The sequence below is a fragment of the Culex pipiens genome, chromosome 2 (genome assembly GCF_016801865.2).
Source record: "Culex pipiens pallens isolate TS chromosome 2, TS_CPP_V2, whole genome shotgun sequence".
NCBI lineage: Eukaryota > Metazoa > Arthropoda > Insecta > Diptera > Culicidae > Culex > Culex pipiens.
In genome coordinates, this window is record NC_068938.1 from 15,212,718 (window position 1) to 15,231,826 (window position 19,109).

At 34.0% G+C, this 19,109-nt stretch overlaps 2 protein-coding genes and 1 non-coding gene across 3 annotated transcripts in view; 2 read left to right on the plus strand and 1 right to left on the minus strand.

The window, feature by feature from the left end:
• Positions 1 to 867, plus strand: part of LOC120420491 (trithorax group protein osa-like) — a 111,325-nt gene extending 110,458 nt beyond the window's left edge. Inside the window, exon 2 of the mRNA XM_052709123.1 lies at positions 857 to 867. The gene's annotated coding sequence lies outside the window, so the exon portion shown is untranslated. The remainder of the gene's footprint in view (positions 1 to 856) is intronic.
• The window catches only part of LOC120420527 (uncharacterized), a 29,352-nt gene extending 11,865 nt beyond the window's left edge, over positions 1 to 17,487 (plus strand). The window contains exons 2-4 of the mRNA XM_039583597.2: positions 16,098 to 16,358; positions 16,422 to 17,134; positions 17,235 to 17,487. Of these exons, the coding sequence (XP_039439531.1) occupies positions 16,113 to 16,358; positions 16,422 to 17,134; positions 17,235 to 17,283 (1,008 nt within the window). The 5' untranslated portion in view covers positions 16,098 to 16,112 and the 3' untranslated portion in view covers positions 17,284 to 17,487. The remainder of the gene's footprint in view (positions 1 to 16,097; positions 16,359 to 16,421; positions 17,135 to 17,234) is intronic.
• Positions 17,488 to 18,992: 1,505 nt separating this feature from the next.
• Trnai-aau (transfer RNA isoleucine (anticodon AAU)) lies at positions 18,993 to 19,066 on the minus strand. The gene has a single exon. It is a non-coding gene; the product is annotated as a tRNA-Ile (tRNA).
• Positions 19,067 to 19,109: the final 43 nt, after the last annotated feature.

The following is a 19,109-nucleotide window of genomic DNA, read 5'->3' on the forward strand; positions in this document are numbered from 1 at the left end:
CGGTGTGCCCAGAGAAGTTGGGCCATCAGTCGTGTGGTGTTCGTTGGATCGATCGGAGAGTGAATCGACGCGCGCGAACCCGCGAGAAGTAGATCGGAAAAGCATTGAAATAGAGATTCGCATCGTTGAATTATATATTATAATTTCATTTCGTTTTGAAAACCCATCCCATAGCATCGTTGCTCGGATGGCACGCCGGCGGTAAGAAGTTAAACATAATACGCGATTAAGGAATTGATAAGTCCTTCTCAAAGCGTCGCAACTCGGAAGGCAGCGATAATGTTTCACTTTTTGGTCATATCATCTTACAAAAACGGATCCTGATCTATCCTAAATTGTACATCACCGAATAATACGTTAATTCAAAATTCATTTCGTTTTGAAAGTCCTTCCCAAAGCATCGTTGCTCGGATGGCACGCCGGCGGTAAGAAGTAAAAAATACGCGATTGATAAGACCTTCTCATAGCGTCGTAGCTCGGAAGGCAACGATTGTTTCACTTTCTGGCCATATCATCTACCAAGATGAATCCTGACCTTCCCTTTCCTTCCCCTACTAACACAATTCCCCCACTTCCCGTGATGCTTGAAGGAGATGCTGTGGATTCAACGGTCTCATGCGGTGTCAACAGGTATAGAGCGACAAACTCTGTGTCTGATGAGTCTGCAACTTCAACTATCGGACTAACATTCCTACCTTTGTTGAACTGCATCTCCTTGGGGGGGCGCCGGTATTGACTTAAAGCAGAGATCTTCAGGGGTTATACAGTGAGGATGATTAGCTCCCACTATTCATCTGTTGGTTCATTGTGTAACTTCAGCTGATCCGTCAATAACGGAGTAGCAGCTCATTGGCAGTCAACCATGCTCATGCTCATGCTCATGCTCATTTGCATTTATTTATTGATTTCTTAATTTCGTTTATAATTGTTGTTAAATGTTCTTGAATAAACATTTTTAATCTAATTAATTTTATGTTTTGAATATTTTTGATCTTTTTATTTTTTGCTCGAAAGAATCTCAAGCGCGCACACCGTCAATCGCGCTCTTACCGAACTGTCAACTTTTCTTGGGGGGGTCACGAAAAGAACAAGCAATATTTCTTGACCGCGTTCCTTCCGATCAGCATACCGTACTATAGCCATGCGAAGAATAAAAATTACTTGCCAAACTATTTTACCAAAAAGAAAAGCATTGACTAAAATTACTAGAAGAAAACAAGAAATACAAAAAAGAACATATTTGCAAAACAACACAAAACTTTTTTTTAAGATTCCACAAATATTTTTTTAAAAAAAGCTAACAATGCAAGTAATTTTGTTATTTCGGAAATTCGAACAAATTTCTTTAGTTATGAAAAACATCCAATCTAAAATTAATAAAAATCATAATATGTTATATAGATAGAATTTTTCTGTTTGTAGCGCAGCTGAGCTGAAACAACATTATCCCAAAAACATCAATTTTAGGATGAGTAAAAATTTGGTCAATTTAGTTTCTGAGGGATAATCAGCTGTGCTACCGTCAGAAACACTGACCTTAATTAATTTCATTGCACACGTGGTGCAGATAAAACATAATTACCGGTATTATTTTTGCGCTCAATCAATCTTTTCCCATACTGATCCGTGATCCATGATGAACTAGAAAAAGCGCCAAGTAAACAATTGTTAAAGCTGTTACCCGTGGCGGTCTCAGTCACGTGAGTTAAGATAATTCACTGTTAGATAGAATTTGCAGTTTTTTTTTGCATAATTAAAATCAGCTAATTTTGCATGGTAGATGGCTGAGAAAACGCTTACTTTCCCGAAGAACGGGCTCGCCCGGAATTAATCAAGCTATTTGAGGGTGGTAAGGAAGAAAAACAAGCTAATAAAAATACACAAATTAAACAATAGTCGAAGGAGGAGGTCAAAAGAAAGTACCCCGTTAAGAGCTAACAATTATCATTTTAATTCAGCCGCCGCACCCGCCGCAGCTTCTCTTTCTGATCTCCGAGGGATAACTGTACACCCCGCCCAGACATCATAACACTGATGTTTCGGCAAAACAACTAAATCCCATAAAAAAAAATAAACACAGCAAAGAAGCACTTTCCGCCCCATCATTAAGATGTTTTAAGCATTACAAAGTAATCAAACCAAAAGTATGCGTAAATGGAAGCACTTTAAGGCTCGGTTTGAACTAGAACTCGGCGGTTTTGTGGAGCAATCACGAGCATAAAACTATCACAAACCTCGAGAAGAACGCATCAAATTATCGCTTAATTTGTTACTTCCTTCGTGCAACCACCGTCAATTTAGACACCTGGGAACCCAACGTATATGCAAATCAGCCTGGAAAGTACTCATTCATGATTCCACCGAATTCCGCTCTGGTCTTAAGTAGGAAGGCCCTCTGTACCTCAGACAATAATCGGTGACCTCTCTTTTAGAAGTTCCCCTGATGGGAAGAGCCGAATGCATCCAAGCCGGTTTAAGCTCAATTCAGACATGGAAACCGTTACCAAATTTGTGTGAACGACTGCGAAACTTGTTCCCCTCTCTCTCTGCTGTTGCTCATTATCGAGACATCCATCGCGTTGCGTGAGCTGGTGTGAAATTAACATGCAAATTTCAGATTCCTGGACACGATTAACGAAACGAACGCGACAAAAGAGTGTTCGAGCAAATGTTTACAGGTGTAATCAGTGTTTATGGTGGTGTACCGGTGCTGGTTTCAGATGATAAATATCTTCTTTACATATGCAGGGTGACCACTCAAATCCCATTTTCAAATTCCCGACTTTTCCAAAATCTCAAACAATAGGCATTTCTTATCAAAAGAATGATTTCAAACAAAAAACTTTTTATAAAAAAGTCAATATCAACCATAAAAAAACCAAAATGAATTTAAAAAATAAAACTATTGACAATTTTCGTAAAAACACAAATTTAACAACAAATTCCTTTAAAAAAAACCTTTAAAAATGGAAGCACTTTATATTGATTCAAATTAAAAAAAATAATAAACAATTAGTCTTTGAAAAATAACCGAAAGTTTAAAAATATTTATAATTTCAATGATTTTTAAATTGGCAAAAGTATAGTTTTGGAAACATCGTTTCAACTGGAAATGACGAAAAGTATAAAATACCTGAATTTTATATTTTATTCTTTATTTTAAAACATGATTGCTGTTATTATTTTTTCAAAGAATTCAGAAAATATCCAGGAATACATAAACAAAAATGTTTCTACCAAGTTTCCTTTTAAATTTTGTAATTTTTTTTTTAATTAGGTTGATTAATCTAGTTGTCAGAGTTTAACTGCCTTAATTTATTTTTTTCAATAAAAAAAAAACAGTTTGATAAAATGTTAAGTTTTACCACTTATTTTATGTGAAATGATTGAATTAACAAATTATTTAGACATATTTGGAACATCTTATACCAACATTTGTTAGATAACTTTTTTTGCAAATTCAATATTTTTCAAAACGCAAAAAAATATTTATTTATTTTTTTTTCATTCAGAACGAACAACGAATAGATTTTTTCACTATTTAAGTTTTCCGATAACTGAAAATCAAGCTTTATGTAGAGTAATTTACCCATACTACAAAAAAGTTCAATGGAATCATGTGGATAAAAAAAAATTAATGGCTTAATGAATTTAGTTTCACAATTAATAATATTTTCCAAAAAAAAAAATGTTGGAATCTTTTTTTCAAATATTCAATCAAATGTGATAAAATGAAACAGAATCATACGTTTATGCTGGCCATAATCGTTAAAATAAGGCTCAATTCTTATATTAGTTTTCGAAGTTCGACTTTTCATTAACTTTGTTGTTGTTTTAAGTTAGAGTAAAAACTAGAGGTAATGTTTAATAAACAAAAATAATAAAAAAAAAACTTTTGATTCATAAAAAATATAATCAAAATACATCCACTGTTTAGTAGGATTTTTAATGTCTTAGAAAGCCTTTTCATTCTCAAATAGATTGAAATAGTGGCAGGAACCCTAAAATCAAAGTAAGTTACTAAAGAAAAATTGAGTGAAATTAATTTGAAAATTGTACAAAATATTACAAAATTATTCAAGAATAAGAAATTATGTTCAAGCAGGTAATTGCTGGGGATTCACGACTTTTCCCGACTTTCTGACAAAAAATCACAAATTCCCGACTTTTTCCCGATTTTTGGTGGATTTTGGCGAATTCCCGACTTATTCCCAGCTTTCCCGATTTCCCGACTTGAGTGGCCACCCTGCATATGCATCATGTTGTATTAACTTTATGTACTTTCTTAAACTGAATTTACAAGGATTTTCAAATATTTTGTACCGTAAAACGGGGTGACTTTGATAGCCGGGGTGACTTTGATAGGTTTGCGATTTTTCCGCAAAATGAAGAGTACGATTAAAATACGTAGATAATGGTTCAGAAACATACTGACCGTGGTAGAGAAGTGTTCAAAGTACCTCAAGAAGAACTTTTCATAAATTTTTGAAAGGTTTATAAAGTTAGTTAACTATAGTTAAGAAAATGTTGATGGAAGTCGTTATTTTAAACTTCTCAAAGTGTCATGATTTTCTCAATGAACATGATTTTGAATTAAGGTTAAATAAGTTTTTAAATAATGAATAATATGTGTTTTTGAAATACAATTAAAAAAATTCTCCAAATTTATAGGCAATTTCAGTTGAACAAATTTCATGTAAAATGTGAAAACTTGTGATTCGTGCTTCGAATTCAGTGTAAAATGCAATAGAAATCGATAATTTTATAAACAAAACTAGTTTTAACAAATTTCAGGCAAAATTCCGACTTTTTAACAATTTTACCTAAAATTTATATGTATTTTGTTAAAAATCTTATAAACTTAGTTAACTTAACATAAACATTGATTTTTTTCTTACAAACTATATCAGCTACTTTAGTGATACAGTGGACTCTCTGGCTGTCGATCTTCTCGATATCAATATTGCTCCAGCTGTCAATAAATTTTGCAGTCCCTTCAAATAGATTGCTTTGATTTTCCGTTCTATAATTTGATAACTCCCGCTCTCGACGGTCCCTTCAATATCGACAACGAGAGAGTCCACTGTAGTACATTTAACGTACAAATAAAGTTTAAACATCTTAAATATGATTTTAACAAGAAAAACTATGACTATCAAAGTCACCCCGGAATTAAAACTAAGAATTCTTAACGTAACTATTTTTCTAAACACTATTGAAAAAACTGTTTTTCCAAAATAGTGCATGGAATTTGTGTGGCCTACCCCAGTGTTTCAAAAATAATAATCTTGAGAAAAATCTTACTTGTTGGAAAATATTCTAAAAACAAATTGAAATCCTATCAAAGTCACCCCGGTTTACGGTATTTGTTTATGTATAATTCCCTGAAATATTCCGAAAAATGTCCACATGGTTTACGGATGTCTTCAAATTATTTTTTGTAACGTCCAAACTAGTGGTTTCTTAGCTGCTTTTTTAAAAATTGGTGCATTAAGAACAGCAAATTTCAGCAAACAGTCCACTGTCCACTCTCAATTATCCGAAGTTAGATTAGACCGACCAACAACATTTCTGTCTATGCTCAGTTTGAAGAATGCCAGGCCCTTTGAGATCTGTAAAAATGCTGATAGTTTAACAAAAAATAGAATTCAAAGTTACCTATGTGTTTCTGGAAAACCCCACGTGCTTGCTTCTATTTAAAATTGGGCATGTGCAGTCATTTTTGGTAGCCAGTGTCATCCGACGGTTATCTAAAGAATCTTCAAAAAATCAAATCATCGATTTTTTTGTTTTTGCGGTGCTATTATTTTTTTTCACTTTTCTGTCAATCTCGAATGACGAAACGTCCTGCTTTTAATCGCTAAAAATAACAGTACTGAAAAGTACTTTTTGCAATTCCGTCGTGAAACTACTTACTTTTCCTGTCATTCTTGAACGACGAAATAGCCTACTTTTCTGTACCAAAAATAACAGAATCGAATAGCAACACTTTTCAAAATAAATGCTGAAAAGTTCTACTTTTCAGCACTGAAATGGGTGCTGAAAAGTTGAACTTTTCAGCACTTGTTTCGAAAAGTAACACTTTTCAACATTTTTTTGATTCAAACGATTTATTGATTAAATACATGAAAATTTGACATAAAATTTCACTCAATGGGTGTTTTTCGGAATTGCAAAAAATGTTGTATGGAACTCTTTGCAAAACTTGATATTTTCAGCACTCTTCGTATTTATCCAACTCGGTGAACCTCGTTGGATAAATGTACGACTTGTGCTGAAAAAATCCTCTTTTTGCAACTTGTTGCATAAACTACTATTTCATTTCATTTCATTTATTTCGTTGTTGAAGCATTACTGCTGTGAAGTTACTATCCTAAGCTGAGATGTGGACTACCTTTCAACAGCTGAATAATTCAAAATTGGGAACAGAGTTTGCAGGTGCTTAATGAATCGAGTGAATCTACTGAAGGAAAAAAGTTACAAAATAACCTTCGAAATAAACAAAAAGTACATTTCAGCATCGCTTTGAGTGCTAAAAAGCATTGGTATCGAAAAGTAAAGGTACGACCCGTGCTAAAAAAATCTTTTTTGTGCAACTTGTTACTCATAGTTTAATGGTCAGCATGTATTTTCTTCATGGAGTTTTACTTAAAAGCAAAAAAAAAACATTTATAGGAAAAAAACAATAAACTAAAAGTGCATATTAGGGGAACTATACCCTTTCTCAGCCTATTTCTATAATCGGCCTATCAGCACTTTGTTCATGAATTGCAGCTTTCATAAAGTGTTTTTGACTGTTTTAAAGTAATAAATAGCTCAAATAAAAGTGAGCAAGCAACTCTTCTTTGTTGATACATCTGAAAATGTTGATTTAATAGCGCATGGTGTCGATCCAAATCCCAAAATAAAATTCCCTGACTTTTCCCTGACCTCTCCAGACCACCAATTTTTTTTATTTTCTATTTTTTACTAACATATTGTTTGGAGCGTTTTTATGGTTTCATGTATTTTTCTTTTGAATATTGGAAATTCATGATATTTAAAAACTTCAATGACTATTTTATTTTATTTTTTTTCTAACGATGGATTCTGCAAAAACTTAAAAACTTTTTTTTTATTTTGTCAATTATTTTGTTCTTATCGAACATCCAAAATGAGCAACCATAAAAATTTCCTATGTTTTATTATTTGGTGATGTCATTTTAAATGTTGCCCTTTACCAAAAATCTAGAGTTTTTTTAATAGGTCTTATAAAAATAGAAAACACAATAGCTTATAGGACCTTTTTAAAAAAACAACTCTAGAAATAATTAATAATTAAAATTGTTGCAAATTTCAAATTGCGATTAGTTGATTTCACTTCATTTCCCAAAGGAAATTTAAAGTTAAAAAAAAATCAATTGAAAATTTTAATTAAAGTAAGAAGTTATGTTTAATTTTAAAATTGTTGCCTTTTGCCGATTTTTAAACGAATTAGGCCGATGCTATTTTTGATTGTGTTTCTATTAAAAAAAAACTAATGGTTTTGGAGACAAAAACTTAAAATAAATATGTAATTTTGCAGAACCTTAAGAAAGATAAAAAAAAAACTGAAAAACAAGTTCATGTTTACGGTTTTAAAAAAAGATCTAGGTCTTTTTCAACAATGTTTGTATTTAAAGTAAACGGTTTTCTGGTTATTTGAAGATAACATCTTCTTCGATAATTATACAAAATAATATTTTTGCTATAAAATTAAAAAAAAAGTTTTCTGCCTTGATCAGAGCCTACAGACGATCATTCACACGATCAATACATTTTCTAAAAATAAAAACAAATAAAAGCTCGAGCTTTTCAAAAAGTCATATTTATCAAACTTAGACATTTGGGTGTTTTGGAATAGATTACAAATTTAAGCTCGATCTGACCACGGGAACTCCTCCTTGTAAGCCCTTGAATGTGAATAATATGTTAAATGTAGTTGTTGAAATCTCAGATGCTGTATCTTAATTAAAGTTGAAACAACTTTCCGAAGAGACCATAATTTATAAATTCTTGAACTCTCAAATTCCTCCATTCAGGGTTGTTACGGAGAAAGCGAAAAAAAAAATCCGCGCCACCCCAATCCGCGCAAAATGCGTGTCATTTTAAGAAAAATAATTTTGCGACAAACATACAAAAGGGTTTCATAATAAATTCAATTTTGTAATCTCAGAAGGCAGAATCAAGAAACGCTGAAAATACCAAAATATAACTAGAGGGAAAGGCAAAACAAACATTTTGGCAAAAAATAAAATAAAAAATTTCAACATTTAGAAATTAAGATCTAAAAACTGAATCAAATCCAAATAATGAAAAATACTAAATTTTTTAAAATTGTAATAAATCCTCGATCTTGAGATTTTAAATTAAAGATACAGTTCATACTCGATGACGATGATCTTACCAAAGCGTCACTTAGAAAAATCGAAGCAAATTTTCCTACATCTTCTTCTCAAAATTTCTCTAACCGAAAAAATAACTCCAAAAATACTTCAAATTTTATCAAGTTTTCTAAGATGGTAACAAGAATGGCAGCATTCAAGAACCTAGGAGTTAAGAATTTAAGAATTTAAGAATTTAAGAATTTAAGAATTTAAGAATTTAAGAATTTAAGAATTTAAGAATTTAAGAATTTAAGAATTTAAGAATTTAAGAATTTAAGAATTTAAGAATTTAAGAATTTAAGAATTTAAGAATTTAAGAATTTAAGAATTTAAGAATTTAAGAATTTAAGAATTTAAGAATTTAAGAATTTAAGAATTTAAGAATTTAAGAATTTAAGAATTTAAGAATTTAAGAATTTAAGAATTTAAGAATTTAAGAATTTAAGAATTTAAGAATTTAAGAATTTAAGAATTTAAGAATTTAAGAATTTAAGAATTTAAGAATTTAAGAATTTAAGAATTTAAGAATTTAAGAATTTAAGAATTTAAGAATTTAAGAACTTAAGAATTTAAGAATTTAAGAATTTAAGAATTTAAGAATTTAAGAATTTAAGAATTTAAGAATTTAAGAATTTAAGAATTTAAGAATTTAAGAATTTAAGAATTTAAGAATTTAAGAATTTAAGAATTTAAGAATTTAAGAATTTAAGAATTTAAGAATTTAAGAATTTAAGAATTTAAGAATTTAAGAATTTAAGAATTTAAGAATTTAAGAATTTAAGAATTTAAGAATTTAAGAATTTAAGAATTTAAGAATTTAAGAATTTAAGAATTTAAGAATTTAAGAATTTAAGAATTTAAGAATTTAAGAATTTAAGAATTTAAGAATTTAAGAATTTAAGAATTTAAAAATTTAAGAATTTAAGAATTTAAGAATTTAAGAATTTAAGAATTTAAGAATTTAAGAATTTAAGAATTTAAGAATTTAAGAATTTAAGAATTTAAGAATTTAAGAACTTAAGAATTTAAGAATTTAAGAATTTAAGAATTTAAGAATTTAAGAATTTAAGAATTTAAGAATTTAAGAATTTAAGAATTTAAGAATTTAAGAATTTAAGAATTTAAGAATTTAAAAATTTAAGAATTTAAGAATTTAAGAATTTAAGAATTTAAGAATTTAAGAATTTAAGAATTTAAGAATTTAAGAATTTAAGAATTTAAGAATTTAAGAATTTAAGAATTTAAGAATTTAAGAATTTAAGAATTTAAGAATTTAAGAATTTAAGAATTTAAGAATTTGAAAAAATAAGAAATCAACAATTCCAAAATATCAGAAATTCAGAATTTTCAAAATTTAGAATCTTTATTAGAGTTTAACAAAAATGACTTTTTGGCGGGCATTCAGGGGTTTGTTCCGGTGGGCATACTGAGCCCAAATCCCAAATATGAGCTTGATTGGACGTAACAGGAGCTGGCGCTCCGCCCTTCAATTTTAAATGGGATTTAACCAGGGCTGCGGAGTCGGGTCATGTTTCAAGCGACTCCGACTCCGACTCCGGCTTTCTGAGTTAAGCCGACTCCGACTCCGGCTCCGGCTTTCTACAAATTGATGACTCCGGCTCCGACTCCGACTCCGGCCTTCCAACTCTAGCTGACTCCGACTCCGACTCCAGCTTTCCACAAATTGTTGACTCCGGCTCCGACTCCGACTCCGCCACCTAATCTGTATTTAACATATTTTAAAAATATCAATTAATCACATCACTCACATTTCAGTTCAAACTTGCGCGAATAATGACATTTATGTTCGGGGTGTTTAACAAAATTATACATACGAATTATTTATACAAACAGAATGATATGGAACCATACTAAGCTTGGTAGATAAGTGTTCGTTGTTCTATTTTACATGTTTTCAGCATTTTTGAAACAAAAATCATAAATATCTTCAGATTTAAACGCATTTTCTGCACAACAATTTTCAAAATAAATTTAAATTTTGATGTTTGAAAAATTGGAACTTTTTATTTAATTACTTTAAATTTACATTCATTTTTTTTAAGTTTATATACTAGCTACACTAATGTTTAACTGTACTTTTTTAAATGAAATATTAAAAGAAAGTTAACCTTCATGATCGAATTGACAGATAAAATCCATTTGAATAATTTTAGGCTGAAATTTTAAAGAAACACAGTAACTATCAAAGATACGCTGGTTTTGAAATAGACAATTTTTAAAGTCACAATTTTTAAAGCTCTTTTGAATTTATTTCAGAGGACGTATATGGAAATTGTGTGATCCAGCCCAGTACACACTTTAAACATATAAATCATGAGAAAATTCTAATATTTGAAAAAAAAATAAAATTATACCAATTATATCACCCCGATTGAGGGTGTTCACGCCCAGGTTCACTCTTTTTTGACGATCATGTAGAAATACTTCCAGACAACACTGTAGATTATGTAACCCCACACACACAATCTCAGTAGCCCTTCGTGTACCTTTATGTTCAATGTTTGTATTCGTTTTAGCTCACGAAGAGGTTTGTCTAAGTAAAATGTGTAGACTTCCCGGTCGCAAAGCACTTGACCACTAAGAACTAGACTAGAAATCTTTCCACAAGACACTTCTGACCAGATGGTCGACCGGGACAGTCACCCCTTCTCAGGGGCCAGTTAAGTAGATCCAATAAATCACCCAAGAATTGTACTCCTTTTTGTGCAATAAAGTTCATCTTTTAGTTATCGCGACTTTTCTGTAACTTACCGGATCACTAAGTTCTCCCCCCGACACACAGGACCACATCCGCTACGATGTGCGTCAACATTTTGGTCCGATCGAACCGGATTGTGTGTCGGGAACCGCGAAGTCGAAGGACAAATCCGCCAGTAGTTAAAGTTCGCGATAGCACCGCGTAAAACTCCGTTCAAGATGATGATGGCCCGAGCGCCATAACGCTGCAAACCCGTCCAAGTTGCAAATGGCCCGAGCGCCATTCCTACCACCGCGGTACCGTACCCAAACGGAGAAGTTCCGTCCACTTCTCACCTGCAATCATGAAAATCGGTGAAACATAAACTGCAGTGCATTTTCATGAAAACGTTCCATGCAAAATCGCGGCGCCGATCCAAAAATGCCTCTCGCTAAGTCCGTCGGAAGGATTCGCCATCTTTCGACTCTGCAGTGTATTCCGTCCACAAGATCCGCCATCCTGTCCTGACGACCACGTAGCACGATTCCGCCATCGTGATACGACCACTAGAAGAATTACTCCGCCGTGAACTTGACCGCGAAACCGTCCAAACCGTTGAAAAAACTCCGAACAAAACCGAGATGAAAAGTTTACCGCGAACCGTAGAAGTGAAAACCAAAACAAAACGAGAACTGTCAGTGCGTTAACTTTTCGAAAGTCGAGCGAAGAAGGTGTGCTAATTTCCGTCTGTAGAGCCTCCGCAAAGGTCTGCAGAAAGACTCGTGACGTAAACGTTGTGCGTTACGAGAAAGATCCGCGGAAAATCGTGATGGTCGCGGACGCCATTCCTCGAGAAAGAAAATGGCACCGCTCAAGAAGAAAATGTCGGTCGAACGTCGGCCGGCACACGAAAGTTCCGCGCGAACAAACGACACAATTTCTGCAGTGCAAGTGAGAAATCTGCGCTAACCCATGCAGCAACAATGTTTTCGAAATCACGTCAACAGAGGGTATTTTAAAAAATTAGACTTGTTCAAAAATATTATTTAAGGATTCACTACACGCAAACATTTTTTGCTTCGAGTTTTTTACGGAAATTGTCATAACTCAGAATAGAAAACAGTTAGAGTCCCACTTTTTGTATTAAGTTCTGTAGAAAAATTATGCAAAGTTTACACGACCTAAACTGATCGGAATGTTTCAAAAGTTTCTTCAAAAAGCAAAAAAAAAAAACTTGCGAAAATTATGTTAACTTTGCATAACATTTCTACAGGACCTACCTAATACATAAAGTGGAACTCTAACTGTTTTCTTTTCAGAGTTATGACAATTTCCGTAAAAAATTGAATCAAAAAATGTTCGCGTGTAGTGGATCCTTAAGAATCAACACTTTAAGAGAAATTGTAAATATTGAGGTAATCGATATATGTTATCAATTCAATGATTAGGGGAGCTGGGGGTAAGACGGCCAGGCGGGGTAAGACGGCCACCCCACTGTTTTACTAAGTATACTAATGAATATTACTAAAATGTTTAGCAATACTGTTTCTCATGCTAAATAATGCATATGGAGTCACCTTTGCCAAAAATATTGTTTGAAATAGTATGAAAATAGCTAAAAATAAACAAATAATTTTTGAACTTGAAACTGGATGTAATTTTCATGAATTACAACTTAGGCATTTTTGTTAGATAACAATATGTTTTTCTGTCTTCAAATATTTTTTCATGTTAAATTGAAGTTTTCCCTATGTTATGTCCCTCGAAAAAGTTTAGAAAATGCGATGAGCTATTTACAAAAAATGTTTTAAAAAATAATTTATTTGGGGGCAAGACGGCCACCTCCTCCGGGGGTAAGACGGCCTCCCGTAATTTGTAGATTTTAATTGATATAGGTTATATTTTTGACGGTTTTTGACTATTAAGACATATTTGTAGATAAGGAAAACCATTTTCAATAAAACTATCCATTTTTAATCAAAATGCTGTTAACTACCGTTTCGACAACATTCTTTACTGTGATATAGCAAAACTCATTGAATAGTATGAAATCCTATCAAACTTGTCATAAAAATCGCTAATTTAATATTGTTTACATAATTTTTATTTACTTATTCTAATCAAAATACGCAAACTAATTATTTTGCATCAAATTGTGTTTGTTTTGTAGTAAAAATTCACAGTTTTTCATAAAATGTGGTCGCATTAATATGAATTTCACTGAGCCAAAATATGAAAATTTTTAAACAGCATTTTTCTTCACATTTGAAACCTGATTTTTTCAACTAAAAATGTTATGATGTTCAGAGAAGTCTGTTCAACCAACCTTGTAGGAATTTGGGTGGATTTAGCAAAGCTATTAAGTTAATTTATAGCACTGGCCGTCTTACCCCACATGGGTGGCCGTCTTACCCCGCGTATTTCATATATATACGATTTCAATCATTTTTTAAAAATTGCTGAAAAGTATTGAAAATTGGTTTTTAGACTAACTAATTTATGCCATTTCTATAATGGACTAGTAGTAGAACAATATTTACGTAATTTGAGATCAAAATAATCTGTTGTGTAAATTTTATTAGACTTCTCCCTTAGGGTGGCCGTCTTACCCCCATCTCCCCTATTTCAAAATTAGTTGCAACTTTTTTTTCGATATTTTTGTTTGTTTTAAATGTTTTCAGCATGTTTCGGTCCAAGTAGTAGATTGATATAATAGTTGATATTTTATTATTTTAGTTATAATGTCAATTTTACAAATGTAACATTTTTTTTGTTAAGTACTGATAGTGAACCTTTATTTTCCTATTAACAAAAAGGATCTACTTAAAACCTTAGCAAATCTTTAGTAATATATTGACATTTAGTTGAATTAAAAGTTTGCAAAATTAAGTTTATATAGGTATTATATAGAATTTCCAGAGTTATATAAACTTTTATACTAAGAAGTTAGTAAACTTTATACTCAATCCAAATTACTTTTTTAATCGGTCAAAGATGCCTATTTGGAGTTGGGAGGCTGGATTTATGGTGAATTGTCATCAAATAACTTTATTTATGTTAATTTTTCGAATGGTGTACAAACTATTTTTGTACCTTTTTGATTTTTGTAATAGTATTTGTTATAGATCTTTTTATAGAAATCATCTTTTCATGAGCTTGTACCAAAATGTTCGGCATGAGTTTCTGTACAAAACGTAGTACTAGGTTTCTGTCAAACTTTAAATTGTTCACATGTTTCATCACAAAATGTGCATAGGGCCCAAGGGGTGTAAATACTTATTTTACATACTGTAAATACAAGCAAAAAGAGACAGTAAAGAACCTTTTTAATATGTTTTAATTTTTTGACTACACAGCCACAATTATTTACTATTTTATGAGTTATGACACTATAGTATAGTGTATGCAAACATTGACAAGAGAGGATTAGCAGATTATGATTCTGTGATCTTAGTGAAATAACACAATAAGAGCTTTCCAATCACAATAGAAATGCTTCGAAAACATCATGACATTTGATAAATATCTTGACCAAAAAAATAAATTGATTATAAAAATGTCAACGCAGTGCACGCGATTCAATAAATAAATTTAAAAAATGGGAATAAACCGGAATTATAACAAATATTGAACAATAAATAAGTTCAGAAATTATATAAAATATTTTGATAACTCCGACTCCAGCTCCGACTCCGGGTCAATCAGAAATCTACGACTCCGGCTCCGACTCCGACTCCAGCTCATAAAATTTAGCGGACTCCGACTCCGACTCCAGCTATTCGAGTTTTGACGACTCCGACTCCGACTCCGACTCCAGGTCCCCAAAAAGACCCGACTCCACCGACTCCGGCTCCGACTCCGACTCCGACTCCACAGCTCTGGATTTAACCCATAAAACAAGATTTTTTCAAATATGTCACTTTTTGAGGCATTTTGACCACTAAAGTGTTTATTTTCAACATCACTGGCGTGTAGGCCAGATCCTTGCGCATCTTTTGGTATATATAATATTGAAGTTTGGAGCATCCTGGAGCTCGGTACAGACCTTCAAAGTTTAGCATTTTTTCGAAAAATTGGTCCCAGCAAAATCAAATGGCGTCTCGGGCGTCATATCTTTTTAGCCGGGGACGAGTTTTCGAAAAATTGGCAAACTTTGAAGGTCTGTACCGAGCTCCAAGATGCTCCAAACTTCAATGTTACATATACCAAAAGATGCGCAAGGATCTGGCCTACACACAATGTGGCAAAGTTTGGCCGGGAATACATTCAAATACATCATAAGGGCGAATTTTCAAAAAGAAATGAAATTTTGTAGTAATATTTTTAAGATCATCGAAATTCCCTGACCCAGCTTAAAATTCCCTGACTTTCCCTGACTTTTCCAGGTCAAATAAAATTCCCTGACAATTCCAGGTTTTCCCTGACTTTTCCAGAAATCGACACCATGTAGCGGAAAACTGCAAAAGTGATGAGAATTGGTCGAACGGCTTATGGTGATTTAAATGGGTATATTTCCCCTACTTTAAATCGAATTACTTTTATAAAAAATAGATGTAATTTTTGCTTGCAGATTTAATTTTGTGTCTGAAAAATATTTCAAAGAATGTGTTTACCATACCTTTATTTTTTTAAATATATTTTTGGAGAAATTGAAATCTGACAGTCGTAAAACATGTCCGATCTATGGAATGATTCTCGTTTAATTAAATTTGCAAAACCAAGATCGCTTCAAATGCAATTTATATTTTCAACCAAACAATTTTCCTGATTGGCATTATTCTCCAGAATTATTCTTTGATTGATTCCCCCGGTGCAATCCGCTACCCAATAATAACCAGTCATTACCGCGTGTACCACGACGAAACGAACTTTCGCAAAGAATCCATTCTGCTACCCACGAAGAGGTCCCACAAAGCGCAATGACTCAATTACACGTGTTGAACCAACATCGATCAAGCCCGCCCGACTAACCATAATTCTCTCTCAATTTGCAGAAACGTGCTCCGACGATGAAGCTGGCGTGGCTGACGATCGTCGGCGGGTGCTTTGTTGGCATGGTGACCGCAAGATCCAGTGCCAAATTGAACCCCAAGGAAGCGGCCGGGGGCGGCGGTGGTGGAGGAGGAAATGGGGGAGGCCGCCCCTCCCTGACCACGTACGATCAACGCCAGACGGGGAAGTACAACATCCATGTGAACATCAAAGACGTGAAGATCATCTCGGTCGATGGTGAGAAATTCGACGGCGAATTTGGGGTAAGAGTCGGGTGGTGATTTGCGGACATTTCAATTTCCTCTAATTTTGTCTTCTTTTTTTAGGATGACACGATTTACGACTATGGGGACTACGATTACGACCCGTCGCACCTGACCATTAGTCCGCTTCCGATATTCGGCAGTGGCGGTTCCTCAACGACTGCGAAGCCCCCTAAATCAACGACCAAGACGCCGGTTGCGATCACTTCCACGAAACGACCAACTACAACTACGACAACCGAAGCTCCGTCAATGGAAGAAGACGAAGATTCGGTCGAGCCGATGGAACCCCCAAAGAGACCAGTGATCGCGGACGACGATCCCATGAAGATCGAAGCCAACCCAAGCTACCCGGTCCACAACTCATCATCCAACCAAATCCTCCACGCTCCCCTCGGAACGACCACGCCCCCGCCCAGCAACATCTACATCTTCAAGCCAACGCCCAACTACCACCCGCATCCGGTCCACTACGACTACCAGGAGATCCCGGTCGAGGTCATCGTAGAACCCGTACTTAAGCCCAAGTATCGCAACGCCAACTCACGCATCAGTGCCACCGGCCCAAACCGGCGCAACCGCTACCGGAAGAATCCAGCATCGGCAGGCCCTATGGACTCCATGTCCCGGCATAGCCACTCCAACATCGAGGCACTGCCCAGCAATGAGGCGGCGCAACCGCCACAGGCCGCTCCGCTGGAGGCCACACCGTGCACCAAGGGCGAGTTCCGCGACCGGTCGGGCAAGTGCCGCACGCGAAGGTCCGGCGGAGGAATGTGAGTGGTGTCGTAATTTTAGGAGGTAACTGCACACTCATCACAACTTAAAATGTTTTCTTCTTTATTTTCTCACCTCTCCTCTGGAAAAACAAGACAGATTCAGGCTACTTAATCTGCTGACTGCCTTCAAGGAGAAGGACGACTGATCACGTTTTATTTATAAAAGGGAGAGGTCCCAAGTGACCAACTGTTGAGCTACACATCGCGATGAAGGTGTGTGTGTGTTTTTTTAAATAGCATATGATGATAATAATTCTAGAGAACATAAAACTGCATTTTTTTACTACGATTTAGTAAATACATAACAATTTATGTAAGAATAAAGAAAGGAGCAGTGAAATTAAGTAACTGACATTGCCGAAATGAATGAGAACCTTCTTTGAAATCCGAAATTCCGCAAAATATTTGACATTTTAAAATGATTTACGAATAAAAATATAGGTAGTAATATATATATTAGGATGTAACAAAAATGACTTTTTGGCGGGCATTCAGGGGTTTGTTCCGGTGGGCATACTGAGCCCAAATCCCAAATATGAGCTTGATTGGACGTAACAGGAGCTGGCTCTCCGCCCTTCAATTTTAAATGGGATGTAACCCGTAAAAAAAGATTTTTTCAAAAATGACAATTTTGAGGCATTTTGGCCACTAAAGCGTTTACCAAAAACATCACTGGCATGTAGGCCAGATCCTTTGGGCTCAGTATGCCCACCGGAACAAACCCCTGAATGCCCGCCAAAAAGTCATTTTTGTTACACTCTAATATATATATATATACATTTCGAATGTTCGAATCGAATGTTTTTGTAAGTTTTTTTAAGGCCACAGTTCCCAACCTTGATTTAAAAAAATATATATATATTTTCGAAAAGATCGGAAAATTTCACGAATTTTTCATATTTTAACATTGAAAATCGGACCATTAGTTGCTGAGATATCGAGATTAGAAAATTGTGGGTTGTTTGGGTGAGACTTAGAATACATCAATTTTCCAGTTTTTAAACCTTTGCATGGCAATAACTCAGCAACTAAGGGTCGTATCAACAAAGTTCAAAAAAGCAAAATATAGAGAATATTCTCAGCTCTTCAAAAATATTTTTTTCAAAAGTGTGCAAACATGGGCATTAATTTAAAAAAATAAAGTTTTGAATAAACTTTATCGAAATTTTACTAAAGTACTTTTTTATTGCAAATTCGATTTTACATCGAAAAATGAAATTGAAATTTTTTTGCGACCAATATATGTTTGCACAATTTGAAAATTTCTGAATAGTTTGCATTTGATGTCCCCTAAAACATAAAAAAAAAAATAAAAATGAAAATAGTTTTTTTTGCAAACCAAGTTTTAGTGCAAAAAGTGAGTCGTTATTGGGACCATCCATAAACCACGTGGACATTTTAGGGGGGGGGGGGGGGTATGGCGATTGTCCACGCTCCATACAAAAAAGATTTTTTTTGTATGGACAATTGTCCACGAGGGGGGGGGGGGGGGTTCGAGATTTCCAAAAAAGTGTCCACGTGGTTTATGGATGGTCCCTATCCATACCTACAACTTTGCCGAAGACACCAAATCGATCAAAAATTCCTTCAAAAGATACAGATGATTTTTCAATTTTCATATATCATTTTTGTATGGACAGCTGCCAAATTTGTATGGAAAATTATATGGACAAACTAATGATGCAAAATGGCTTCTTTGGGCATACCGAAAGCACCTAAAAAGTTTCAGTCGGATAAAAAAATACAAAAATTAAAATTAAAAAAAAGATCGATTTCGTAGAGAATTGCTCAATTTTAAAAAATAGTTATAATTTTCTCCATTTTACTTTTCTTTTGCAAACACAAAAAAAGCCATTGGCTCCAGAGAGGATCGAACTCACGACCTTCGCGTTATTAGCACGACGCTCTAACCAGCTGAGCTATGGGGCCACAGATGAAGGATGATATTTTGATGCGAAACGGTGTCAAAGTC